Source organism: Drosophila biarmipes, chromosome 3L (assembly GCF_025231255.1).
Source record: "Drosophila biarmipes strain raj3 chromosome 3L, RU_DBia_V1.1, whole genome shotgun sequence".
In the NCBI taxonomy this organism is placed as follows: domain Eukaryota; kingdom Metazoa; phylum Arthropoda; class Insecta; order Diptera; family Drosophilidae; genus Drosophila; species Drosophila biarmipes.
In genome coordinates this window covers 27,042,761-27,070,513 of record NC_066613.1, presented here as the reverse complement: position 1 = coordinate 27,070,513, position 27,753 = coordinate 27,042,761, and the positions used below count along the sequence as shown (strand labels likewise).

Genomic DNA, 27,753 nt, shown 5'->3' with positions numbered 1-27,753 from the left:
ACTTATCACCCGTCATGGCCAGAACACTTAAATTCCCATCAATCAGTCGGCGTTCAATCATTCAAAGAGAGAAAAAGCCATAAAACCCTCTCTTACAGATAAGGAAGGAAATTAAGTTGGCCTGAATAGTAGAAACACGGCCAAGAGCACGAAAAACACTTCACCCGACGACGCATTCCGTGGTGCGTTCTCGGAGGTCGATTCTCCCGCAGTCGGTTTAGATTCTCGTGCTTCTCGTGCTCGATTCCCGGCACTCGGCTCCTCGTTTTCCGGCGCAGTTTCTCCGTCTCAGTTGGCTGTAGACATTTTCCCGGTGCGGACGTGCGTTTGGCGGCGGAAATTCTGAAACACGTTCGGTTCGAGGCAGAAAAAGATATCAGAGTGGTTGCGCTCGTTGTAACACTCGGCTATTTGCGGTTTTTGGTTTTTTCGCCTTTTGCACTCTAATCTCATTAGCCGGAAGGGGAAGGCGGGCGAATAGCCATGGAGGTGTCCACCGGGCAGTGCAAATAGTCCTCAGGCAGATGAAGAAGTGCGTTACTTATGACATCGGGATGGTTTAAAGAATAAGAGAGAGAGCGCCTGTCTCTTCGGCTGGTCGTCCTGCAACCCAAAAGCCCCAAAGTGTGTGTCCTGATAACATCGCCTCGCATCGCAGAAAGTAAAATTAGGGCAAAATGTGAGTGCCACTCCCACCACTTGACCGCCCTCGCTTAAAGTGCTCCTCGTTGTCGCAGCCTAATTAATTCAGCGGCCCCAACTCTTCGGCACCTAAATTTAGGGCTACGCCACGTTTTTAAATTCCCATCGAGTTGGGGGACATTTTTACCCCAGAAAGACATAAAAGAGGACTTCCTAGGGACAAAAATATGTTACATTTCCACTAAATGCTAAGTGTTGAATTTTTAAGGGATGAGCACTTAAAAATAAAATGAAAAGGACACTCTATATATAACTACAACCAACCATTACTCGATATTTTTATCTTCTCCCACAACTCACTATAATTCCCGCATTTACATGTCATTCTTCGGGCAAACAACATTCGCGCTGGGTTAATTATTTTTAAATTGCAAAAACATTTCGTACGCAAAACCCCGCGGAGCAAACGCAAAAATATATAAATAAATTTCGCCGTTTTTCATGGCCACACAAAACTGAGCTACAAAAAATCGGCATCGTCGGTTTGTAGGGCAAAAACCTCCGCAAACAAATAAACAAAAAGAGACAGCCACCCAAAGCCCAGAGAGTAAAGTGAATCAAGAATGGAATGGAAAAGTGTTCAAAACTGAGTGACAAGTGCGATTTCGGCGGAATCTTTTTCTGCGACAGCCCGAAATGTGCGAGAATTTATGATGCATTTAATTAAAACGAATTTGGGATGGTTCAGCTCAGCTCAGGACGGGACATTTGCTCGCAAATTTGATGGTCAACAAAAAGGGACTAAATAGGGACTCGCAAAGCGGGTGACAACTGCGCCCAAACACTGTGCTACATGATATGATATTTACTTGTAACTATAATGTTATAGTACTTAAACAAATAAATAAGTAAATAGTACTTAACCAAAAAAGGAAGTCACAGAGTCAAATCTCTTATTAGGACGCCTAAAAGAATGCAACAATATATTTTGAATCGTAAATTTAACATTTTCATTGCACACTCTTTTTTTTTTTTTTTTTTTTTTTTTTTTTTTTAATTAACATCTTTATTTAATATAATCCAGGAACAGATCTAATTAAAGCCTTTAACCTAAATGTTTTCTTAAGTAAATAATCTCTTAATTATAAATTACAATTAGTTTTCAACTTGGTATATAGGAGTAGATCAAATTACGACTAGTTTCAAGTAAATAATATATTCATATTAGTCTCTTAGGAGCAGCCCAAAATGTCTTCTTTTGAGCCTGCGAATTGCACACTCTTACACACCACAAAAACTGTGAGTTCAAATACCTTTTTACACATTTAGATATTATTTAACCTGAAACGAAATTAAAAATCGATTTATTTGGGAGCACAAGTCCGTCGTGCACCCCACCTGCCTTCGCATGACTAACTCAACTAAACTCGCGTTGCGACTTTATTAAAAAATCCTTACCGCCGCCGAAATATCTTGTGGTTCTCCGGTTTCCTTCCTGCGTGCCTAGTGTAATTTGGCCATGTGTTGACACGGCCACCTATTAGCCCACCCATCACCCCTTCGTAGAGCCCAGCCAGTACTCCGACCTTTTAGCAAATGCGTGAGTCACAAGTCGTCGTACTGCCAGAGTGCTTTCCAGTATTCCGCTCCATCGCGACCACTTCGCGTCATGTTTTCGGGAGCCCCCAAACAAACATGACATTTTACGGTTCTTTTATGCTTGCCACATGTCACGACACAGTTAACTGCCGCATAACGCAAAAACACCCCGCACAACATAACGCAACTCAACCCAACTGAACTGAGCTGAACCGCACTAGGCACATGAGGCTGTGACAGCCACACGGGGTCGAGACCTCTTCCTGCCGAGATCTATGACATGACCGCTCTGAAAAAACAGCATATCAACCCTATATATTTATATTCACATCGGAATGCCTGAATATGGCCCAGCCAGGTATGCAATTATGCAAAAAGGGGGCGGGCCTCTGGGCTGTCAATCATGGGGAAATTGAAATTGCTGTCGACAATCGTGAGCTTTTAGGGTTAAAGTTGGGATAACACCAGAGGGACATCAATTGATGATATTCCAGGTGAAATGATGGGTCATGGTTTGGGAATATGGCAAAAATTGGTATAGGACCAGGAGACACCCTTTCATACAGTTTATGTGGTTTAAGATAAGAATATATATTATTCTTTAAATATATTATAAAGCTGTCTAAAAGTATGCTACGAATAAATGCCATACATACATTTTAGGTGCTTTCAAGACCGTAGTGATGTCTTCGAGCTGATTTACTTAGCATACTTAACTAAAAAATTCAAAGCCTTGACGATTTCGGCGTCAGCTCCCAAAAATAGCCAATATCCTGCGAATGCCAGGTACCAATATAAAGGGGATAACCCTCGGGTGCTCGAGGGCTGTGGGAAGGGACAAGCGACTTGCCGGGGCTGACTCTTTTATTGCCGTCACTTGAGCCAATATTTGCGCATTTCAACAATGTTGCCATTTTTTCCACGTGGGCGTTACCCTATCTGAGCCACCCCTAGCCAAGCCAAACCGAGCCGAATCCTCCCATTCAGCCATGCATGCTTAAATGTAATGAAATATCCTGTTCCGTCTCCAGTTTCCCCGTCCATCGTCAGTCTGGTCGCATAAAAAGGCTCAATTCAATTTTTCCACGCCCCAGCCCCAGGATCCAGGATCCGTATCCCCCGTCCCCGATCCTCCTGCCCCAATCCTACTCCTGCTGCGATTCGGTCTGCTGCCAGTTCAAGTTTCCATTTTCATTAGGGCGTCCAGACCCCGGAGGTCCTTCAGGTGCTCACATGCCCGCTCTACACAATGCTCAACTCGTTGAGCTTTGTTGGAGTTAGCCAAGTAGGAAGGGTCCTTCATGAAGAGCGGAGCCAGAGGACGTGGATGTGGCTGGGGATGTGGGTGCTTGGTGCATATAATTAAGTCATCCGGTGGGCGGGGCAGAGGCCATGCATCATGTATGCTCGGAAATGCTGCAGAAAGTTGAGCAAATTATGTTGTAGCCAACTAGTTGCAGTGCAGCCTTCGTGGCTTGATAAATAATATATTTGATTTAATTATCCCAGCCGTGGCTGCAGGATTTCTGTGCTCTTCCATATTTTATTTCCCTGTGCTCTAATCCCCAGCAATGCCATTTATTTCGCTTTGTTCTCCTGGCTTCTCAGTTCATTTTTACAAAATTGAGCTTCAACATTCCAATTAGGAGGTTGAGCTTTGTCCTGAAAAATATTTGATAAATATTACATTTGAATAAATTCCTTCTCTATTAATTTTAACAAGGAAAAATATTTATACTTCAATTTTTATATTTGTGTTACCTTTCAAATACGTTTATTTTATTTATCCTTTTTTTCCGTATCCTTTTAGTTTTATTTCTGTCTTCATTGAACTTAAATTTCAATGGCACCTTTTAAAGTTCGCCATCTTTTCTGGATCTTCCCCATTTTCTTGATCTTTTCCATTTTCCTTTTCCTTTTTCCATTTCCATTTCATTTCGCAAAGCTCTTTTGAGCCTCTGCGCAATCTTACATTGGTTCGTGCTTCCTTCACCTCAATTCCATTTGATGCGCCCCAAGATTTCCCAGCCCGGCTTTTTCCCCCGCCCAGACGTCTCAATCGCTTTCCACCCATTTTCCGCTTTTCCCTGCAACGTGAGAGGCCCGTATAAATGTTGACCATTCCTTGCACTCGCCTACACTCACCACAGCCCTGTTTACCAGGTTTTTCCTAACTTTCCTCGGTTTGGGGTCTTGTTCTTTTGTTATTGTTGGCTGCGCACTTGAGTTGTTCGGCTCGCCCTTTGCGTCCCCTCCCCCTTAACTTGGCCCAAACCCATTTGGGCCCCGACACGTGAACGTGAGCAAGTGGCCCGCCCAAGCGCCCCTGGCTTTTCCCCCGGCACGCGATGCACTTGGCCAAGATACCTCCGCACCTCCTTGCCTCTCTGCAGTCTTCGCCTTTTTGTAGCCGCCGTCAGCTGCAACTGTTGGCAATTTTTTTATGCCAGTAGTACCTGTGAAATGCAGGGGTATATTGTTTTTACACACTGCATGTAACACATCCTATAGGGTTTTGTGTCTGCCGGTGCTCTGCCGACACACATTGTATAACAGAGTTCTCACACGCATGTCATTGTATAGTAATCACTACTTTAAGGACAAAGCGAATTCTTCAGGATCATACGATCTTACCCTTTAGTTCATCCCTCCAGCTATTAGCCTATTTGTTTTTTCATTATTTAATTTTAAATTAATACCATTTTACAGGTAGATATATGAGTGCCTATTACATATGAGTAGTATTCAATAGTCTATACCCCGGACTTTTTCATACTCCCTGCTTTATTGTGCACAATAGACGGGAAAAGAGTTTTGGAGGCCAGGGAAAATAATTTTCATGCTCATGGACGGCGACGAAGTCGGCACTCGAGGGCATTTTTTATGAGATTCCTGGCCAGCTGTGGATGTGGGGCCCGAGTTAGAGCCCCGCCTGGTTAACTTTCCGAGTTGATGAATAATTTAATGGAAGAACACATGTTTCAGGCAAGCGGAGCTCACCGCCCAGGCAAACAAATCGGTCGTTGAAATTGTCTGATATGAAATTGCCTATTTCCGGCTCAGTCTGGCTGCAAAAGAAGTTGTCATGGGAATGGGCCTGGGATGGAGGTGGCCCAAAGTTGCCGGACAACCAAATTGAAAGAGCTTTTTCCTCCTGTGGGAGCTCCGTGTGTTTCGGGGCAACCGAGCTAGCAATCAACAAAAAGTTTCCTCTTTCTGAGTTTCAAATTACATGCGACAAACATCTGGCTTGAAAGTTGGATAAATTTGCTTAGTATCGAAGTTTAGAAGGTTAGCGCCAACAAGTAGGCAATATAAAGCGTTAATGAATGGAATTGAGCTCCTGGGAGAAAGCCATTAATTTTTCAAGGACCTTTCGGTCGCAAAGGCAACGCAATCTTTTGATCCGACTCGAGCTTGAAGCCATACAACATATTTTAATTAATTTTTCACAATCATAAAGTCAGACTTGGAGGGGAAATTAATTGAATTTATGGCCTTGAGACGGTCCGAAAATAAAAGGGCCTCGGAAAAGGAAGTGCTACCGGCCGGCCTGTGGTATCAAATTGAAATATGAACATGAAAGCTTTTCCTTTCCATTTTCCATTCATCAACAGGCCACGACGACCTTAGACATTAACACATTCACACGCCATGTTTTATGTACGTACGCCCCCCAATATTTACTATATGTATACGTATATATTTAACAAAACAAGCGGGGAAGACGTAAAAAAACAGAACGTGTCGGGGTCACCAACTTATCTTCATCGGGAGGGGAGGGAAAGGCGACCTACCCTCGTTTGTCTGCCATTGACGGTCCCAAGTCCTCTTTTCGCCCTGCTTTTGCTGCCATTTGGACTTTGGCCAGACAGCGATAATTTAGGGCACACGTAACGAAGAGCGAAGTCGGGAGGCAAGTGGGTTTGCTTTGGGCGATACGCTGGGCCATCTCCTAGCCCACTTCCCTCGCGCGGAAGTCCTTTCTTCGCCCTCCCCGGCACATTAGGGATAATCATTACGATGATAAGCACGAACGATTTGATTTCTCCCGTTTATAGGGCCGTTGTCATCGACAGCTCGCTTGGGCTACACGGAAAGCATATATCATAGGAAAGGATTTCCATTCGGATAGCATAAAGTTAAAAATAAGGCAATGCGAAAGTATTTTCCAAAATCTGCAATTTTCCTTGACGCTCTAACACTATCTAATGGTTCTGCAAATCTTACCGAAACCTCTTTGTGTTAAACAGGTTTAATATTTATTTGTTCTCAGTGTAGCACACTTCAAGCGCGGCGATCGGGATGCTGGGATTATGTTTGGGTCTTTGCGCCTTTGTTAGCTTGGCCTGCCTTTTGTTTTGATAAGTGACTCAAGTGGCTTTTGTAGCTTTATTTTTATGGCGCACTCTTGGTGGTCTCTCGTTCCGATATTGAATAGTTCACAGCTCATTTGGCTTACTATTATTTTAGTTAGGTGCATTTCCAAAGCAGCCTTTCACTCAGAAACTTTACCCTTTGAGGTCCTGCTGTTATTTTGTGGCCGTTTCCCGTTTTCAATTAGAAACTTGCTAAATGCATTTCGTCTTTGTGGTCTCCTAAGTTGGCCCAAAAATCTTTATTATGGTTCGGCTTTGCCATTGTTAGTCCACCGAAATTCCATTTTCCTCCTTCCGCCTTATCCACAGCACAAATGTGTTTTCGTTGAGCTTTTTAAAAGTTTCCGGCTCCGTTTTATACTGTACTATACTAAACCGCACTATATATATATAAATTTCACATTCTTTGTGGACTCATTGTTTGGCACTTTATTCACAATTCGTTTTTTGCGTGAACTTTAGCGTTGACCTAGTTTCCCTTGCATTTTTTGCTAAAATTCGTTCAGACAGCATGGCGTATGCGTAATGTTGAGAAGTTAAGGAGCCATTTGAAACGCTCGTTTGTCTGCGTGGGCGAAAACTAACAAGCAAATTTGCTTTTAATTTCCAAAAGCCCAAGCCTCATAGAACATTGTAAATTCATGAACACAAATATTTGTCGAGCGGAAGAGGGAATTGGGCGGGGCGCGCACTTAATGACAAAGTAAGTCAAAATGTAGCGACAACTTTCGGCCATACATCATGGCACAAAGCGGAGATGTGGATGGGGATTGGGAACTGGAAACTAGGGACCCAGGCTGGCAGGATGGCAAGAGCGGCGGTTTAAGGACTTTGCTAACAAATGGCATCATCACTTTCACTCACCAAGTTGCTCTAGACGAACAGTGCGGTTGGCAACTATAAGTCTGCGTCGTCCAAATCGAGATGTCAACTTGGTTGAGCTCTGTGTTTCGGGGAGAAAGAGACGTTCCTAAAGGGAAATAGTTTTACGGCTGGATTCGAAGACACTTCTGAAAACACTTAAGTGGTATCTAAAAGTATGCAATCAAATATTTTAATTACCAAAATAAAAAAAAGAAATAGGAACGTCATCCTTTTCATTTCAAATCAGTAGTATTTATTAACTTACTTAGTTGCTAGTCCACTTACCATAATGTTTCGGTTGGTAGTGTAACTTTTCCGCCCACTCCTCCCACCCCTTGGCTCACTTGGGTTAACCCACATTGACAATGAGGCGGAGAAGAGTTGTTTCTGGGGGAAAACAGACATGTTCCCCTTGCGGGGGCATCCTTAAAAATCCACACGGAGAACAGAACTCTTTCATCAGCAGAAGCAGAAGCAGAAGCAGAAGCAAAAGCAGACCGAAAGCAGAAGCAGAAGCAGCACTTTCCTTGCTTCGCCTCCATTGTGTCAACAAGCGAGGTCACCCAAAAGTGGGCGGAAAAGCGAAGGGGGTGGCATTAACTGCAGCACGTTAATGTTATTGTAGGCGTGGTTTCGCAGGCGACTGACTGACTGACTTTCCCGACTTTTCCCACTTTCCCTCTCGCTCTCCGCCTCACTCTCTCCGCTCTTTTCGCCGTTAAAGGAAAGGAGCTTTTGTTGTTTGGGCGATTAAAAGTTGTCGTCGTTGTTTTTGTCTTCCTTTCGCTTTTGGCCCCATTCGACTGACATCGTGGCGGGGCTTCCCCCATTTCTGGTCCTACCGCTGTTGTTGCGGCTGACCCGCTAACCCCAGAGCACACAGACATACATGGGAGCCCAGCTACACAATGGGAAAAACATGGGAATGGCACTCATTCATGTATTTTCACCTATTGAGTTTGCAGGTCTTTTGTGCTACCCAGAAAATGTCAAATGGTCCTGGAACTAATTTTAAATTTAAGCTCTATACAGGTCTAATGCCTTTATACTTTTTGATATAGTTACAAGAGCGCCAATACACTAGACTAATACCAAATATATTAGATGATTTCTAAAGACTCTAAATGCTTATCTTTATTTTAAGGATATAACTTTAAATTATATTATTTTATCCGATTATTTAGCTCGGCTTGGTAATAAGTTATTGAGATGGTGGATAAAAACCTAATAATGCCTTTCAACTATGCCACAAAATATGACCTATTTCTGGGGAAAAAACATCCTTTTCCGTGACCAATTTAGTTATTATTTTTTCTCTGCACAGAAGGCCACCCACACCCGCGAGAAAAAGCAATAAAGCGTGCTCGGCGAGAATCGCCCACTTGGCACAGTTTCCTCGCACAATTACGGGGCAATCAATTGGCCAAGCTGTCAATAGTTGCCAATAAATTTATTGAGAGCACGGCAAACGAACTTGGCAACTTGGTTGCAACGCCGATTTTTCCGTGTGCGCTGCAGTAGGAGCCGAAGAAAAAATCAAACACCATAAATAAAAGTAAAAACTTATAGCGATTTTCGTGTGTTTCCCTTCTCTCTTTTTACCAGGGAGGAGCCAATGAACTTGCTGACAACTTGAGACGACCACAAGGAGGGGAGTCCCCTGTGGGCAGGTCAAGGAATCCAGGAGCCATGGGCGACCTACAGGCCACCATCGAATTCGTCGTCGAGCTGCACAAGTTCTTCAATGTGGATTTGTTTCAGCGCGGGTGAGTCTGTCGTTGGCTTTTAAAAAGCACTCAAGCTCGCTCGTGTATTCATCCAATGAAACGTAAAGTAAAAAGTAAATCACGATAAACTTTTATTTGAGCGTCGTGGAAATTGATGGATTAGCTGGCAAACGCGTTAGTCAAAGTAATATCTAAAAAAATTTTAGGGGAAGATAAACTGAAAAAGAAGCTTATCAATAGGGCTGTGGAATCTCTTTTAAAGGTGCCTAAAAGTATGCAACATTCGTTTTACTTGGAATTCATCCCTTTGTTGTCTGAAGTTGTCTTTTTTAATGCATACTTTTAGGCATATTTGAAAGTATTTTCCACACCATAAGAAAAAATTATCATACTTGTTAAACCTTGAGAGGCTCACAAAAATCGCATATAAAATGTATATTTTAGACGTTAAGCTGTCGCAAGCGTTCAGTTTACTAAGGTCTTTAAAGTTTAGTTCCTGCAATTAGCAGCTCTGTGTGAGCAGGCTGCCAACGATAATTTGCACTTCGTAAATATGTGCAAACATTGAAGAAATCCGGGTCAACAGCGACATTACACGCATACCACACAACCCATGGCTATTGGTACGAAATATTTCAAATAAAATTGTTAATTTTTCTCCAAATTGTTGAGCACACTGGTGAGCACACACACGGCGACCTTTGAAGTGTTGGGCAAACAGAAATGCAGTGCAATAAGCAAATAAAGAGTGCACAACCAATCAAGAGCAGAAAGGGGGGCCAATGGGGAATATTGGGCGCCAGGGGTATACATAGTGACCGTAGCACTCACTAATTGTCAGCCAAGTGTTTATGGGATTTCAATTTGTTGCTGTGCTGCTCTTGAAGAAAGCGAATGTCGGGCCACTCGGCTCGTGTTTTAAAAATACATAAAAAAGGGGGAAAACAAGGTACAAAATCAATGTGCGAGTGCCAGTGGATGTGAAAAGAAAAATAAAGCAATTGTTTGGGCTGATTTTTATGTGTTTTTCTTTGATTTCCTTTGTTTGCCTGTCACTGCAAATGAAGCTGCTGACGACCAAAGTGTCAGTGGCCGACAAAACTGCTGGGAATTGGGGAATTCTGATCTTTTAACGTTTTGACAGCAACAGGATTTTGGGAAAAACCTTTAAAAAATACAAAAAATGAATACCCTTTGCTTGAACAAAAATAATGTTTTTGATTTTTTAAAACTTTCAAAGAAGCTATGCCACGCTGAATAGCTTTTAGATACCTTTGAAACTCCTCTAAGCGACAGTGACACTTGTTTCCAATTGACAAAGTATATTTAATTAAATGGACTTCCCCTGCTTTTCCCAGGCTCTACCAGGTGCGCTGCGGCCTGCGTGTTTCGCCCCGCTTACCTGTGCAGGTGGAGACGAGCATTCCGGAAGCCAGTGGCCCCGGAAAACAGAACGGACACGCGAACGGGGGCTCCACCGACCACGGAAGCAGCGACAGCGAGAGGGGGGAGCAGCTGTCGCCGGGGGAAGTGCCACGCCTCCTGGAGGCGCCGGCGGGGGGCGGCTGCACATCCGCCTCCGTTATCAACGGCAGCGGCGCCTCCCGCATCTTCCAGATACTCTACCGCAACGAGGAGGTTCCGCTGCGCGACATCATCCACTTCAGGTGCCATCTACTAGGTGGGTATATCTACCTCTCTTTAAAAGAAAAACAATAATTTTAAAGTCAATATAAGAAGGATTTAATACATATTGCATATTTTTATATTTGAAATTTGTAGCATATCTCGGCAAGTAATGAATGAACATTTTTTGAGGTAGAGGTAACTAACCTTTGAAGAAAAACCAAAGGCGCAAAGTGGTGTTTTTTAAGAGTGTGGCCATTGGCCAAGTAGGCTAGCGCATAAATTGCACTTTCGAGTGCTTCTTGCCAAGAATGCGAAAAGGCATTGCGTTCTTCCGCATTGTTGGCATTGCAGTGCTTGTTTTATTTTGGGAAAAAGCGTGTCGACGAACATCGTGTAACTTCAAACTGGAACTGCATAATTCTAGTTAAATTTATTCATAGACAAAAACTTTAATTTTAATAAATAAATAATAATATATGTTTAACACATTAAATTCAAGAATTAGGCCTAAGGTAACCACGACAAATATCGTTTACCAAAAAATGGTTTTCCTTCTAAATTACCCACATTTTAATAAACGTTTTTGGCTTATTTCGGCAATGTGCACTTTGGCCAGAGCCAAAGGAATGCCGGGGATTCCCCGTCGCCGCATTGGTGGCATTTTGATGGCAAGCCAGGGAAAACCCCAGAGCGGGTAACCAGACACCAAATCACTCGTCCACTCAGCGGACAGCGAAACTTTCGGTGCCGAAATGAGTTTATTGTTCGATTGGAAGTATAAATCAAATTGTCAGGGAGACCGGACAAAGTTCTGGTTCTGGCCAGAAAAAAGAGGAAAACTTTTGGGCTCCTGGGAGCGGGAGTGGAGTTGATGACCACACGGGACAGATGCCGAGGACGTATGGCCCGGGACGCAAGCTCCAGCTTGGGAGTTTCTTTCCACCTAATTGCATTTATTGCTGACTGCAGCTAAAAGGATTTTTGCTGCCCTGGCTGCAATGCAATTACGGCAAGTTCGGAACTCCTTTTAGGAGACCCCCCGGCAAGCTAAGGGAAAAACTTGGCCCACACATTGACCCAGTTTTTATTAAAAAGAAGACGCCGAACGAAAGGCAGAAGGCCAAGTATAAGGCGGATTCTAAAGTAAACAATTTGGTTATAGATTTCGAGAGATGATCGACTGAAAAGTGACCTATAAACAACTTGGGATTTATACATATCATAAACCAATATAATCAGATCTGAAATATATTTTTTATATAAATTTCCCACAAACGTGTTAATATCAGATAATGTTTACATAGTTCCCACCGCGTAAGCCTTAATCCCCGTTTAAAAAACAATCACATTTAAACATTTTCCACACAGGGTAGCCCCACCGTAAAACACCATAAAAACCTCATAAAAACTTAACGGGGCAAAAACAAAAGCGTTGAAAAAGGCAAATTGAAAGTAAATTTCAACAATAACAAGGGGTGTGGACTGGGAATGAAGTGATGCTGGCGGAAAATGCGGAAAAGCCCCTGAAAATATGTACACACGCGCCGGCGGCAGCAAAGCAAATGGAAATGTTGGATAAAAATATAAAGAGATATTTTTATTCGCATATTTATGGGCATGGTGTGAGGAAATAAAAGAGCGCCCAGAGACTTCTGTTCCAAGGTGTTCGAAGGCGAGACTCGCTCTTGGGAAAAGTGCGAGAATGATGACGAGCCCTTGACGGATGCCTATCCCAGGACCCTTATCCCTTCGGTTTTCCCCCGCTTTCTTTCTCGCCTTCGCATCCTCGCACAACAATGGAAACATCATCCACTTGGCTGCCGAGTAAAGTGATTAATTCATTTGGACAAGTTTCCCAAGCAAAAGTGCGGGGAATCTAGAAAGCGCCGCACAAACAAAAGTAACTTTTCAGTTGACAGCTCTCAGTCTGTTGTTGATGCCTCGCATGTGTGCGATTGTGGGGGTTTCCCGGGCTTTCCCCGCTTTTCCGCTGCTCCTAACTGTGCCATTTATCTTTCGTATAGTTCACATAGTGGGTTACTGCACCGCAGACAATAAAATAAACTGTGTCGAGCGGCTAGAGCAGAGACCCTTGTGGAAATCCTCGGCATTTAAATTATTCCGGCCAAAAGCAATTGTCACCATGGACCACATGGCGGATGAGTGATGCGCTGGCGAAAGATCCAAGCAAAAATCTCAACAAGCCAAAGAGATCTGGGAATCCCCTTCTCTTTTTTATCGCCTTCTGCCATCAGTAAATCCTTATTTTATGAAAACAAATGAATTTTATGGCCCCGCACGAGAGCAGCAAGGCTGCAGGAATCCCAAGTAGCTGCCCCATAAACCACCATCGATATGTGGAGCAAATTGAATTTGATTAACATTTTCAGCTCATCGATGGGTTGTGGGTGGGGATTACGGAGCTGCAGAGGTAGCCATAGGTGAGGATTGGGTGTGGGAGAGCACTGGCAATCTCTGGTAGTTATTATTATGGAGTGGCAGGCGGAATAATCGCTATATTGATGAGTGTATGGGGGTTTGCGATAAAGTTTTAGCCCACTTGTTGAATATCAGGAAGAGAATTTTAAATTGCAATTCAACTTTATGAGGCCCTAAAAACCAATTTTCTGAAATGCCAAAAATATCCTTGTGTAAAAACTCTTAAAAAATGTTTATGTCTTCTTAAGATAAGCCAAATTGATTTTGTATGACAAAAAGGTGCACTCAATGGGCCTAAAGCAATGCAGTGGAATGAAAAAGAATGATATACCGCAAAGAGGTCATCGGTTTTATTATTTTAAACACCCTATAACTAAAAAGAAATCCATATGTATTCCTCAAATACCAAAGGAGTATTGAAGTATGCAGCGAATTGGCTTTTTAGTTATAAAAATAATGTAGCCCACTTTTAGACACCCAAAACTTTAAGACACCACAAGCTAATTTGCCCCAACATTCTTGCAAGCCAACATGTACAAGTGATCATTATTTAACACTGAAAGCCCTGCCTGAATCGACAATGAAGCCTAATTGATTGAGTTGCCAAACACAAATGTTGGCAACTAGGACAACATTTTCCTGACTCATCGATTCACTTGGTTTCCTGCCAACGATTTGCGGTCTTCGCAGAATTTTGATTTGTCTTTGTCGCATGCACAACTACATGGACATTAACCCATTTCGTTCGGGGTTTCCAAAGGGGGAGGACCACCCACTTACCACTATTCCATGCCGAACTAAACGAAAATCAATAGGAAAACAAATAAGCCCAAGACGGAATTGAAATCGGCCTTCGGGGAGAGTTCTGGGAGGGAAGCGTGTCGTGGTGGGCATGGTTTATGCAGGATGTTTGCATGCAGGATTTTCTGCCGCATTTATCCCGGGGATTTGCAGTTCAGTCAACCTAAAGACGGATTCAGCTCTCCTTTTTTCTGATTTCGCCCCTTCTACCTTCTCTTTCTTGCAGTTGACAGTCGTCACCTGAAGGAGTCCATTGAACGGGCCGAGTTCTCCCTGCAGTTGGAGCTCTGGTTCGGCGAGCAGAACGGGTCGAGCAGCCTGAACGGCAACGGGAGTGGCAGTGGCAATGGCAGCTTCTCCGGGTCCGGTGGCAGCAGCTCCACCCTGACACTGGCCTCCAGCAGGAACCTACAGCTGAACTTCCACCCGGGCCGTGGCCTTCATTACCATCTGCCGGTGCTGTTCGACTACTTCCATCTGGCGGCCATCAGTGTGGGCATTCATGCCAGCCTCGTGGCCCTCCATCAGCCGTATATCAAGTGAGTAGTGGAGGTGTGCTCGGGTGCACTGCGAGAAATAAAGGGAACTATTAAAAAATTAAAGGATGCACATAGAATAGAGGGTGTGGTGGAAAATCACATTATATACAGCACGTAGGTAGCATGGTAAAATATACAAATAACTTGATTGCTTTTGGAAATAAGAATCTTTTGGGATCATTTTTTATAATTTAAAAACATATATAGTAGTAGTAGTAATAATACAAAAAGGCAGTAAACAAACTTCCAAGAGAGTTAAAGTATTTTCTTCAGTGCATTATGGGTTTAAAAGTCGTTCGTTGCAGGAGATGCAAAGTGAAGATGACAACATGATCTCTAATGTCAACGTTGATATAGTCATATTTTTCACAGTAAATTGAACTCGCTGCGTGGGCGGAGGATGGGGGTGGGGCAGTGGGCGTGGCAGACCCCGCCCCCTGTCTATTTTTATCGAGTCCTGTTGCGTGGGGATTGCAGATTGCAGCATCAGCAGAGGAGCAGGGGGACTTCGTAGGCCAGTTACCCGCACAAATCATTTCCAACTCATTAAAATTGCACACAGGCTCCCCAGGATTATGTCCACCCCCTCTCCCTCTCTGCCCACGGATCATACAAATAAAAATGTCGAGGCATAAATTTTAATGACTCTCGCAATGCGATTGTCCTTTGGCTCCTGCCGGATACTATATATACAACACGAAACTTGCACGTCTAACAAGATGCAGAGGCGTTGCAGGATCCCAGGGGCGTGGCTGGAGCCTTGGCGGAGGGGAGTCAATTTTTTCGCCGTTTGATTCGGCAAAAGTTTTCCATCCTGCTGCCTGCATTTTCCTCTTATTATCCTCGACAAAGTTTACCCCACTTTTCCTTCTGCGCCGAGAGTAATTCCTTAATCTGTTTTGTATTGCTAAAAGTTGTCGGCAATTTTCGAGTACAAATCCTCTGCCACTTCTCAAGCCGGGAAGCGAGGTGCTCGCACGAAATCCTTTGGCAAACAAAATATGAAACGGAATCCGAGATTGGCTGAGTCTATCTCTCTCGTATGAATAAAATATCATCTCATCGGGCCTCTGGAATTCCTTGTTGACCTTGGCCTTTCCTTTGCCCGATGCGGCATACTCATCCTGATTACAATCCCCTCCAAGTCCCCGCCGCCTTCGTCCCCGTGAGCGAAGCCGTAAATTGCCTGATTATCTCGACAGGCTGTCCAATCATGCCCAGAGTTTACCGGATTTACCAGTCCACCAGCGGATTTTCGGGGCGAAACTTTAAAGTGTTCGGGATTACATCTCTGCAAGACGATTTTCTTGCGTTTAGCCGATGAAAAGTTTTCAGGTTTACGGGCTGGGTACTATAAAGCATCCCTTTTAGTTATTCTATTGTAGATAGTCCTTATTAAAGTTTTCCAGTTGGCATAGCCTTTGTAATCCTCATTTAATAGGGTTTATTGTCTGGCTGTAAAAGAACATCCTTTTTGTGTTGCTGTTTCTTACTCTGTCTTTTGTACTCCTTAAGTAATCTTTCTCTTACGCAATTTATTATGTTTTCTAGAGATTTTATTTTTTGGAACCTTCCCAACTAAAAATTTGTAACATTGAGTTTTTTTGCAGACTGTCTAGACCTACAATTTCCTTTTTATTTCTTCTGTGCAAATTTTTCCATCAATGTAGTTTTTACAGATCATTTTCTTAGGGAAATTTATTAATTTAAGTCTCATAAAAGTTGTAAGCTACTGTCAGAACTTCAGTTTGACGACTTGGTTGCAGTTTTAAGTAAGCCACTTATCGTTTTCTATAACCTGCGATTCATTTATCTCATTCTTTGCGCGCCAACGATATCGAAAAATTCCCGAATATAAAAACCATACCAATACCATATTATAATGGATCTAACTCGACCAATTCCGCAATGAAAACTGGTTGCTGTAGCAGGAAAAGCATGTTCTCGTATATGAAATTCTGGTAAGAGCCCATCATAACTCCCTCACAACTAAATCTCAATCTCCGTAACTGTGTAAATCCGTATTTTCACTCGGTTCACGTAGTTGGTCTCCGTAGTAGTTTTTCTGTGGCCAGGAGAGCTTGCTTTGTGTATCCGTATCCGTCCGTCCTGTCCTCCTCTCTCGTTTTATGTGTAACTTTATATGGTAGATATGAACTGGGTGTTCCACAAGCATTAAAATTTAATTGTGGTCTTTTATGGCCTTCTCTATATATTTCAGTGCCCCTCGCAGTTCGAAGCCGTGGAGTGCGGGCAAGTTGAGCTGCAGGGGAAACACTTCGCCGGGACCCTTGGAGGCGGTCTTCTTCGGACCCCAGATAGGAGGCACCACCAAGTGCAGCGGAGGTCCGGCGGGCAGGCTGCTCCAGTCCAGGGCCATTCACCGGGAGATTTGCTGCTTGCTGTTGGGTATGTACACCAGAGAATGTCTGTAAGTGTTACATTTGATTCTGATTGATGTCCCTTCTTCCAGGAGCCATTGAACAACTGAAGGCCACGCTGAACGAGTTCAGTGCAGTGTTACCCCCGAGTATAAACTCTCAGATAGGATCGCCTCCCCTGAGGGAAAACGACACGGGAGAACGACTGCAGCTTTTGCTGGATCAGGCGAAGCAACTGGAGGCGGAGGAGGACTTCGCCATCCGGGCCAACTCAGACATAGCCCAACTGTGCGCGGAGAGCATTTTCTGGTGGCGTAGGGTTCTCCTGGCCTCCAGATCCTCCACTGCAGTGCACACCCTCCTGGCCAGGAAACATCACATACTCAGGGTGCGGAGATTTGCCGAGGGTTTCTTTGTGCTGGAGCAACCGCGTCATGCGGCGGCGGCTGGTTGCCAGGATCAGGCGAATGGCTCACCCTCGCCCGGACATTGCCAGGGCTACGTGGCCATAGCGGAGTTGGCCAGAAGGAGTCGCTACCTTCAGTCGCTGCCGCCCCTGCCCGTTCACTGTACGCCCATCGACGGTGATGCCTCATCCTTGCCCCTGATCTTCGAGGATCGCTATGTGGCACCGAACAGCACTTACTCCAGGAGAAGATCGGGCAGCGATCCCCAGCTGGAGGACAGCCTAGCCATAGTGGGTGCTCCGAATCAGAAGAAAAAGGTGGACAAAACCCACTCGAGCAGCAGTTTGAATGGCATCAAGGACTGCCTGGCCTGCCACTTTGACTACGATTATCCGCAGACCAATGGTTCGGGGGGTCCAGCTCACCCGCATGCCAAGTGCGTGATCACCCCGAGATTTGCCTTGGGTGGCGAGGTGCTCCAGGCGAGTCTCACCATTGCTCCCACTAAAGAGCAGCCTGCGGAATTGGCAGCAGCTCCTCCCACACTACGTCACAATCTCTCCAGGCACTCGGTCACCGGCTTGCTGGAGGATCTCGATCTGGACTCCAGTGTGCCAGCACGTCACAGCAAATCCCTGGACCAACTGGATGGTTGTGAGGGCTTAGCCCCGGTGATCACGACCAATAACCACACACTACCCCGCCTCCAGGCGGATGATCTGATGAAGAACATCTGTGAGTTCCGGCAGAGGTATGGAAAGTTCGACTATCTCCATGAGATCAAGCTGCTGAATCCTCCCAAGCAGCAGCAGCAGCAGCAACAACAGGTGGTGGTGCAACAGCAACACTGCACCAATGGCTACAACTCCCTGCCCAAGTCAATGGTTCCGCCGCGGAACTCGTATCCACCACCTCCGCCAAGTCAGCACACCACCATGCCCAGGAGCAGTTCCTCCCAAATCCCACGAGCCGTGGAGATAGCCAGGGTGCGGGTTTCCGACATCAAGGAGATGCTGCGCCAGGGCCAGTTGAGGAAGGAGTCGAGCAGTTCCGAGAGCGACATGATGCAGAAGCTCCAGATGCTGAGTTCCAACAGCGTGCCCTTTCGTCTGGAGGGAACCACCAGCAACAATAACACCACCAGCAGTGATCCGAACACTAGCGGCTTCAGCGAATCCCTGCCCAATCTGGCTCCCCCACCCGAATTTGACTCAGACTCCCAGTTGAGGAGGCAGCGGAGCAACTCCACCTCGTCGCTGAGTGAGGAGAGTGGTTGGGTAAGCAGCCGGAGAAGCTCGCTGGCCATCTCCAGTCCAGATACCATCACCAGTACGGGATTAACCAATCGCCAGAGACACACACAGCTTAATCTTGGCATGGGCATGGCCATGGAGACCCGATTGAATGGCGAGCAGTTGAGATTGAGGCTGCAGAAGGTTCTGGAGCAGCAGCAGCTCCAACAGCAGCATCCTCACAAGATCAGGAAGAGACAGGCAGCGGGATCCTCCAGTCAAAGTAGGACTCCTGCCCGCCAGCAAGCCGAGATGCACAAGAAGATCTCCTCTGTGACTGTTAATATAAAAAGGGAACGTTCTCGCTACCAGTTGGATAGACTGCGTCAGCTGCCCAATGGTGAGTCCACGGAGGTGGAGGAGATGGAACCACCGCCGAGAAGGAATCGCCACAAGGCGGCCACCTCGTCCTGTGAGAAATCCAAATCGGACTTCGACATAACGAGTCTGAAGGACATGCAACCACTGGATTCAGTGTGTTTGCCACCTCCCCAGCAGTTCCAGGATCAGGAGCAGGAGGTGGCCTTGGTCCTGGCTCCGCCGCCACCCGATGAGTTTCGTGATCCGCCACCAGAACCAGCTCCCGCTCCTCCCGCTGCACTTCCTGCTGCCTCGGCGAAATCCAAAGTAATCCCTTGCCACCAGCCACCACCTCCTTTAAAGGAACGCCAACCCATAGGAGCCATTGATAACCCTGTGTACCACATCTACGAGTCACTGCGTCCCATCTCCACGCCGGCCATCTTCAGCAACAAACCTGTTCTCAAGTCCCACAGCTTGGCGGAGCTGAAGAGACCCTTGAACCAGCCCAATCCCTCCCTGAACCAGCCCAATCCCTCCCAGAACCATCAGTGCAAGTCCCATGCAACCAATGGTAATGGTCTGGAGAATGGTGTAGACCACGAACAGGATGAGAACAAGGAGAACTCCAACGGCCAGGTGACCAGGACTACCAAGCAGACTCATAGTGCCAATCCCAATTCAAAGCACAAGCGCAAGAATGGTGGACACTCCGTTCAGGAGGCGCCCCCCAGCATATCCTTGCTGGAATTCGAAAAGTACCGCGAGGAGTTCCGCAAGCAGATCAAGTATCAGGGCAGCATATACTCCGACTACGTGCAGTTGGCCTCGGAACTGCCCTACTTCTACATAAGTGACGAGTACCGCGCCTTCTCCCCGAACGGAATGCACCTGGTCATCTGTGTCCACGGGTTGGATGGCAACTCGGCGGATCTGCGGCTGGTGCGCACCTATTTGGAACTGGGACTGCCCGGGGTAAATCTCGAGTTCCTCATGTCGGAGCGGAACCAGGGAGACACCTTCTCGGACTTTGACACCATGACTGATCGGTAAGTGGGGGAATTATATAATAATAGTGTCGGTATTTCGAATTCATTTATAAACATTTTCCAAATGTATGCTTTAAAAAATTATTAGGATTCAATATTTTGTAGTCTCGGCCTTTAACTATGTTGTTGCATACTTTTAGGTATCCTTTTAAAGCTTTCAAGGGCCAGCAAAGTACTATTACTGACTCCTTTCTCCTGACATTTTGTATCCCTTAGGCTGGTAACCGAGATACTCTACCATATCGATAGCTGCGCCTTGAATCCCGCTCGCATCTCATTTGTGGCCCACTCCCTGGGAACAATCATAGTGAGGAGTGCTTTGGCCAGGCCCCAAATGAGACCCCTGCTTCCCCGTCTGCACACCTTCCTCTCGCTATCAGGACCTCATCTGGGAACTCTCTACAACACGAGTGGATTGGTCAATATGGGTAAGGGTGCAAAAGAAATATTTATTACACACGAAATCCTCTCTACTATCCTATTACTTATCCCTTAGGAATGTGGTTCATGCAGAAGTGGAAAAAGTCTGGATCCCTGCTGCAGCTCTGCATGCGCGATACCACCGACATGAGGAATAGTTTCCTGTACAGGCTGAGTCAAAGGAGCACCCTGCACCATTTCAAGAACATCCTGCTCTGCGGATCCAGCCAGGATCGCTATGTGCCAGCGCATTCGGCTCGATTGGAACTTTGCAAGGCGGCCATGAGGGACAGCTCCTCGCTGGGTACCATATACAGGTGATAATTAAAATTGGTTCCTTCTCATGTGTGCGACTAGACAAAGGTTATTTTCCAGGGAAATGGTGCACAACATAATAGCTCCGATTTTGGCCAGGCCGGAACTGACTTTGGCCCGTTTCGACGTCCATCATGCCCTGCCCCACACGGCCAACACTTTGATTGGTCGTGCGGCTCACATTGCTGTCCTGGATTCAGAGTTATTTATTGAGAAATTTATGCTGATCGCGGGACTGAAGTACTTCAGTTAACCAGGTCACTAAGGAACCAAAAATACTGCTGACTTTTAAACTGTCTTTAGTAGGGCTTTAGAGAGTTAGCCAAGTACAGAGGCGAATGGGTGGACAACCTATTTAGTCGATAAATCTTTTATAAAATAAAAACAGGTCACTACCTAGTAAGTGCTTATAGTTTAAAAAAGTTTGTTTTAAATTGTACCAATTAGTTTGTATCTCATTAGAAATAACAATGTTTTTTTGTGCCCCTCACTTGTATATATTCAAAAATAATGTGAACATTTTCGATTTACTTTAACTTCTTTAAAGTGTTCTGTACTTTTAATTCAAAACGAAAATTTAAAAACACAGGGTACTCTTACACGAATCGAAGGCAAAATAAGCCCCAGAGTCATCAGATCAGCCAACTGATTCCAATTGATCTGCGATTGGAACAAGGAATTTATTAAAGCAAATCGTTGGACTTGAATTTTTTACAAATGCAACTCTTTTGTAGCGAATTGATACTCACACACACTCACATATGGTAAAATCAAAAAACCAAAGATTGTTTAATCAAAAAACCATAACCAAAATGGATGCATAACTGTTGAAAACACTCGTGTTAACGATAATTACATTTGTAGCTATAAGAGTTGAGCGCATACAAAGCAAAAACAGAAGCCAAAGACATCATACGTAGTGTTAAATTCCAGTTCAAAACTATAAACGAGACTTTTTCGAAACGGTTGAATTGCAAAAGGAAAGTGAATGAAAACGAAAACAAGAACGATCATGTTAAGTATACGTAAGCTATCGGCTATCGATAGTAGTTGAGCACGGGCAAGGCGAGGTTGCATTTTGATGAACGTAGCAAAATAGTGTTAGCAATTTTTAAGACTAATCAAAACACAAACAGAGACAAAATGGTTTTTCCAAATCTTTTTACTGCTAGACAAGAGAACAAATTTAGAGATAGAGTAGGAGTAGTGTTGAACTAGTCGAGTTGTTGGTAGCTGAGTGCATTATTGGATCGTCAATTAGATTGAGAGGGCTGGACGAGATGGAGGTTTAATTGCAGATTTAGATTTTTCATTGGGAACAAGATCGATGAAGCAGTTAGGACAAAACTTTGCGAATTCATAGTCTAGTCTTAGCCATATAACTCTGTGTTTTCTGAGCTTTTTCCAATCGCTGTTGTGAACTACTACTACTATTTGTGACCCTACCAGAAATTGCATTCTTCTTACGTGTATAACCGTCCTAAATGTAACTACTTTATCAACTTGCTAATGCAAAAAACAAAATTTGTAACTGGTTTTAAAAATGATTGTATGCAACCAAATAACTGAATGTGTGTTGAAATGTTTCTTAGGGCACTAGGATTTTACTTGTATTCGATCAAAATTGTGCGAATTCCCCTCAGTTGCAGTTTAAATGTATTCTTTTCGAATAAAATATGCTAAAATTCAATTTTAGTGGAACATAACCTGATTGCAATTCGATTTAATGAGGGGCTATGGGTATAAGGTATGTATATTACACTTTCCATTCTTGAAAGATATACATTTGTACACCTCATTCCATTGATTATACAGTTTTGAATCAAATATATATTTTTTGTAACAAAACTCTAGGTCTACAAATTTTTACATTCTTAAATTCTACATTACCTTAGGGGACTTCCACAATACACAAGTCGTTCAATCAGTGGGAATCCCCTTTAAAATAACTGAACTGGTTCCATTTCATGGGCGGTAACTAAAAGCCGGCGATCCAGTTCATCTCTATCTACTGCACGATGTGCCACCACTGGAAAACTATCTGGCAACGCTGACTGCAGGCGTATTATTTATCTCCAATTTACGCACGAAAACAAGAGGAAACAAAGACATTCCCGGAGATAAGAGGCCCCCACTCCATAACCAAACACCCGAGATGTCGACGACGGCGCGACCTCCTTCCCTGCGCCTGGGGCAGCAGGACCTGAAGTGCCGCACGGGCTGCGGATTCTACGGGACTCCCCAGAACGACGGGCTCTGCTCCAAGTGCTACCGCGAGAAGTTCCACGATAAGCAGCGGAAACTGAAGCGTAAGTTCCATCGACGGACTGTACACATCCAAAAGCCCATTGAGCACTCAGTCATGAAGTGGTACTTTACAGAGAAGGCAGGCGAATCGGGCCCGGGATCCTCCACTGCTTCCTTGGATCGGAGATCCCCACAGCATGGACACAGTCATGGGAAAGCGGATCAGCAGCCGGTCAGGAAGGAAGATCCTTCGGGAACTCTCCAAAAGAAAAAGTTCACCACTGTCTTGCAGAAGACCCTTCAAGCCGGAGCCCAAAAAAGTATTACTCCATAGTCAAACCATCTACAAAAGCTTATAATCTTGTACTCCGTAGTAACCCAGCAACGTGGTCACGTGCCCGATCCCACTGATGGCCAGTTCCTGCTCCAGTTGCGCCAGCTACGCATCCCCGACGATGGCAAGCGCAAGCTTAAGCTGGAAATCCAGCGCTTGGACGCCGAAATTCGAAAGTACATGAACGGAAATGGCAGCAAAAACATTAATGAACTCTCGGATTTGGTGCAAAATGCCTACACTAAAGTCTCTGACCTCGTGCACAACGATCCCAGCTTCGAGATAGCCACCAACGAGGATCGCGATAGTGCCATCGACTTCTTTGAAAAAGTGGTCATGACGCAGAACCACAAGTGAGTCATCAAAAGTCAGATATCAATGGAGTTCTTATCGGGAAACTCCCTTCTTCCAGATTCCTCTTTAGTCCCTATTTCACAGCCGATGAAGACAGCGATGTAAAGGTTCAGAAGCGCATTCGCCAGCTGAGCTGGATTACGGCCAAGCATCTGGACTGCAGCATCGATGAGGTCAACTCGGAGGCCAGGGATCTGGTCTACAATGCCATCTCCGAGTTGGTGGGCATCGATTCGTATTACTCGCCCCAGGAGAAGCTGCAGTGCACTTGGCGCTGCTGCAGGCACATCTTCGAGCTCCTAAAGCGAGCCACGGGTGGACCTGCGAGTGCTGATGACTTTCTGCCCGCCCTGATATTCGTTGTGCTTAAGGCCAATCCTGTGCGACTGCACAGCAACATAAACTTCGTTACGCGCTTCACTAACGCTGCCCGGGTGATGAGCGGAGAGAGCGGCTACTACTTCACCAATCTCTGCTCGGCCATTGCCTTTATTGAGAATCTGAATGGCGAGAGTCTGGGCATCAGTGGCGAGGAGTTCGAGGCCTTGATGTCCGGTCAACAGGCCTACAGTACGCCCTGGGAGAGCGCGCTGTTGGCCTGCGAGAGTCTGCACCTGATATCCGAGAACATGAAGCGGATGGAGAAGCTGCAGGAGAGAAACGCGCTGATCAGCTCCGGCCTTACTTCCTTTGAAAAGGAGCTAATTGATTTCCAAAGAGAGGTGACCGAGCGAGTGGACACGGTGATTGCCAAGGCGCCACTCAACCTGCTTCCCATCAAAACACCCGCCTTTCTGATTGGCCAGGCCCGGGCCCACCTCCTCAACGAAAGCGAAGCCGGTCATTATCAGGCGAATGTGCTGAGCGGCGGCGGCGGTACGTTGACCTCTCAATCGCTGACTGCAGTTGGTGGCCTGGCAAAGCCTTCATTAGCCCCTGAAGACGCTGGATTATCCCTGAAGGACACGAGTATGGCTTCAATAGGTCGTCTGTCGCCGCTACAGCAGAATATTCAGCCAGCCGACAACCTGTTTGCTTCTCCAATCTTCAACTACACCGCTTTTGATTCCGTTTCCCTTCTGGAGGAACCCTCCTCCTCCGATGTGCTCATGCTGGGCTCCGAGTTCCAAGGAGGTCTGACCAACATCAACTACGACTTTGATTTGTCCGATCAGAGTGGCGAAAACAGCACGGCGGAAGATCCTAAGCTGAATCTCGACGAATTCGACCCATTGGCGCAAAGGGGGCCAGTTACCCAGCCGCCCTCGGCTCTGCCGGAGACCAGTCTGCTGGACAGCACCACGGATAGCCTGATAGACAGCGAAGTGCCCGGGACAGCTGTCCTGCTTCCATCCCCTTTGAAGCCCGAGGTGGCCAACTATCGGGGCTTCTCGAATTTCGATATCCCCAGTATCACCTGCAACACGGGAGACTTCAGTTCGCTGGGACAGGATGGCGCCGAGCCCCCCAAATAATTGCCTAAGGCACCCAGTTCCGTGACCTCCCGGCAGCACCTACACGAATGTAAATAGAGATAAGTGGTATATATTGTAGCTAGCCCATTGCTTCAGTTGCACATATTTATTTGTACAATTAAATAGCTTTACAGAAAGGACTTCAAATAAATGCAAAAAAAAACCAAGGATTTACAATAAAATTCATTTCAACTTTTGCTTTATAGCAAAACAATTTGAATCTCCCGCCACTTGGCATCACTGGTCTCTCACGTTTCCCAACACTGGCGAAGCAACCCGAGAGTTTTGTTTTGCTCGAAGCTGAATCTCAATCGCCCACGAACTATTCTCAGTTTGCCTTTCGAACCGAACGGACGCAAGCGGAAAATGGCAAGAACCGGACCTCAGATGCTGCTGCTTGTTGTTGCGCTGACGGCGGCGGCGATAAGTGGAGCCAGTGCCTCCAGCATTCCGGAAGAGGTGCCGCCCCACAATCCCCTCGAGCACGACTCCCTGCACGCCAAGCACTTCGACGGGGGCGAGCACAACGCCCAGTTCGACCACGAGGCCTTCCTGGGTCCCGACGAGTCCAAGAAGTTCGACAGCCTGACCCCGGAGGAGAGCAGGCGGAGATTGGGCCTGATCGTCGACCGCATCGATGAGGACAAGGACGGGCTGGTCACGCTGCCGGAGCTGAAGAACTGGATCGCCTACACCCAGCGGCGCTACATCGAGGAGGACGTGGGCCGCCTGTGGAGGCAGCACAACCCGGAGAATAACAAGACCATCAGCTGGGACTCCTACAGGAAGACGGTGTACGGTTTCATGGACGATTTGAGCAACGAGGAGCGGGAGCAGGAGGAGAATGGTGAGTAACTATATGGCAGATCAATCTTACTCCTGTTCCCTAAAGTACATAGTACTTTGCTACTACCACATCATCTCATCATTTAAAGCCATCATTTTGATCTCTGTCTCAATGTTTTCTTCGCAGGAATCAGCTACAAGAGCCTGCTGAAGCGCGATCGCAACCGCTGGGCGGCGGCCGACAAGGATCTGGACGACAATCTCACCCGGGAGGAGTTCACTGCCTTCCTGCACCCCGAGGAGCACCCCAGCATGAAGGCCGTGGTGCTGCAGGAGACCTTCTCCGACTTGGACAAGGACAACGATGGCAAGATCTCGGTGGACGAGTACATAGGTGACATGTACCGGGCGGCGGGCGACGACGAAGTGGAGCCCGAGTGGGTGGCCAACGAGCGGGAGTCGTTCTCCGAGCACCGCGACCTGGACAAAGATGGCTACTTGAACGAGGAGGAGGTGAAGCAGTGGATTTCGCCCAACGACTTTGACCACTCGGAGGCGGAGGCCAAGCACCTGCTGTTCGAGGCCGATGTGGATCACGACGAGAAGCTGACCAAGGAGGAAATACTGGACAAGTACGACGTCTTCGTGGGCTCCCAGGCCACCGATTTCGGCGAGGCATTGGCCCGCCACGACGAGTTCTAGAGAGTCGTCCTAGGGACACTGACCAAATACCCCGCATCCCTGAGATTAAGATTGATCCTATGAATCTCCCACTTCGCATGCCAAATAACTTGTAAAACTTGCCTAGTTCTTAAGACCATTGAAAGTGCATTATAAACCTACTCGAACGAGGGGCTCCATTTATGATGGCACCACCAAAGCCAATTGATTTGAGGTGATTTGTTTAATTGAAAGGCGTCCACGTCAGCCCTCGGAGCATCAATGGCCACGTCACCGGAACGAACGCCCCATCCACTCACACATGCCGTCACTTGACCCCTCTGCCGTGCCCCGAATCTCAGATACGCCGCATTTGCCTGTGTAACATATAAACATAAATGATTTTCGCTGTAGCCCGGTTTATTTCCAGCTGCGAGAACATTCCGAGTCACACACACAAGCGGAGGAGATCAAGGGGGAGAGAGTACACTGGGCGAAAAGTCAGGGTCGGTCTTGTGCATTCCAGATGTAACCATTCATAACTAGTTTTTATGACAATTATTTTTCTGATCTGTCCCAAATATTTTTTAACGCAAGATTAACTTAAACTAATACTTTCCATTTTAATTATATCTAAATGTGTTCGAAAAATGTTTTTATAATTACAAAAAGAAAAACAATTTATTCTACGATTTTTTATAACAATCTTGACAGATTGGAGATACCCATCCCAAATTGTCTCTGTGTAAAACCAGACATGATCAGAGGGGCTGTGGGAATCGGTTACTTTGTCCCAAGCTGATTTAGATTATTTTTGGTTCTCGACTTTCGCCGAGATAAGCAAATAAATCTTTTTCGGGCGCTGATAGCTCCGTCTCCGCTTTGGTGTACGGTGGGTACTCGTGATAACCGATTTCCCGCCTGCATAACCTCTTGGGTGTGAGATTCTTCATGTGCTGTTCTGATCTTGGGGAAGGAAAGAGCAGATAACTCGACTCTTCGAGAATAAGCCCAGCTCAAGCTAGCTCTGCGCTCATTTCCATTCAAAATCTGCCTACTTTTGCATAGTTTCTTCGTTAGTCTTAGGTCATTAATCAATTTTAGCCACCATCTG

The 27,753-nt window shown here is 45.8% G+C and overlaps 3 protein-coding genes across 4 annotated transcripts; all 3 read left to right on the top strand.

Moving 5' to 3' along the window:
- The first annotated feature begins 306 nt into the window (after positions 1-306).
- On the top strand, positions 307-22,494 carry LOC108030744 (protein FAM135A). Of its 2 annotated transcripts, XM_017103794.3 has the most exons (10): positions 307-679; positions 9,090-9,250; positions 10,570-10,892; positions 14,307-14,619; positions 16,548-16,580; positions 16,841-17,028; positions 17,093-20,048; positions 20,265-20,476; positions 20,545-20,785; positions 20,844-22,494. In XM_017103794.3, exons 2-10 carry the CDS (start codon positions 9,174-9,176, stop codon positions 21,034-21,036), a joined length of 4,536 nt encoding a protein of 1,511 aa, XP_016959283.1. In that variant the 5' UTR covers positions 307-679; positions 9,090-9,173; the 3' UTR covers positions 21,037-22,494. The 2 variants fall into 2 exon arrangements, with proteins under 2 accessions (XP_016959283.1, XP_016959292.1); XM_017103803.3 differs by lacking the exon at positions 16,548-16,580.
- Positions 22,495-22,805: 311 nt separating this feature from the next.
- LOC108031207 (rab5 GDP/GTP exchange factor) lies at positions 22,806-25,375 on the top strand. The gene is made up of 4 exons (XM_017104444.3): positions 22,806-23,092; positions 23,165-23,350; positions 23,405-23,717; positions 23,777-25,375. The coding sequence occupies exons 1-4, from the start codon at positions 22,939-22,941 to the stop codon at positions 25,191-25,193; spliced, it is 2,070 nt and encodes a 689-aa protein (XP_016959933.1). The 5' UTR covers positions 22,806-22,938; the 3' UTR covers positions 25,194-25,375.
- Positions 25,376-25,506: 131 nt separating this feature from the next.
- On the top strand, positions 25,507-27,323 carry LOC108031184 (calumenin-B). The gene is made up of 2 exons (XM_017104407.3): positions 25,507-26,040; positions 26,167-27,323. The coding sequence occupies exons 1-2, from the start codon at positions 25,560-25,562 to the stop codon at positions 26,679-26,681; spliced, it is 996 nt and encodes a 331-aa protein (XP_016959896.1). The 5' UTR covers positions 25,507-25,559; the 3' UTR covers positions 26,682-27,323.
- Positions 27,324-27,753: the final 430 nt, after the last annotated feature.

Coding starts and splice junctions, on each gene's coding strand:
- LOC108031184 (XM_017104407.3), top strand. CDS start 25,560: ATGGCAAGAACCGGACCTCAGATGCTGCTGCTTGTTGTTGCGCTGACG. Junction 26,041..26,166: donor GCGGGAGCAGGAGGAGAATG/GTGAGTAACTAT, acceptor TTTTCTTCGCAG/GAATCAGCTACAAGAGCCTG.
- LOC108031207 (XM_017104444.3), top strand. CDS start 22,939: ATGTCGACGACGGCGCGACCTCCTTCCCTGCGCCTGGGGCAGCAGGAC. Junction 23,093..23,164: donor TAAGCAGCGGAAACTGAAGC/GTAAGTTCCATC, acceptor GGTACTTTACAG/AGAAGGCAGGCGAATCGGGC. Junction 23,718..23,776: donor GTCATGACGCAGAACCACAA/GTGAGTCATCAA, acceptor CCCTTCTTCCAG/ATTCCTCTTTAGTCCCTATT.
- LOC108030744 (XM_017103794.3), top strand. CDS start 9,174: ATGGGCGACCTACAGGCCACCATCGAATTCGTCGTCGAGCTGCACAAG. Junction 9,251..10,569: donor GTGGATTTGTTTCAGCGCGG/GTGAGTCTGTCG, acceptor TGCTTTTCCCAG/GCTCTACCAGGTGCGCTGCG. Junction 14,620..16,547: donor CTCCATCAGCCGTATATCAA/GTGAGTAGTGGA, acceptor TGGTTGCTGTAG/CAGGAAAAGCATGTTCTCGT.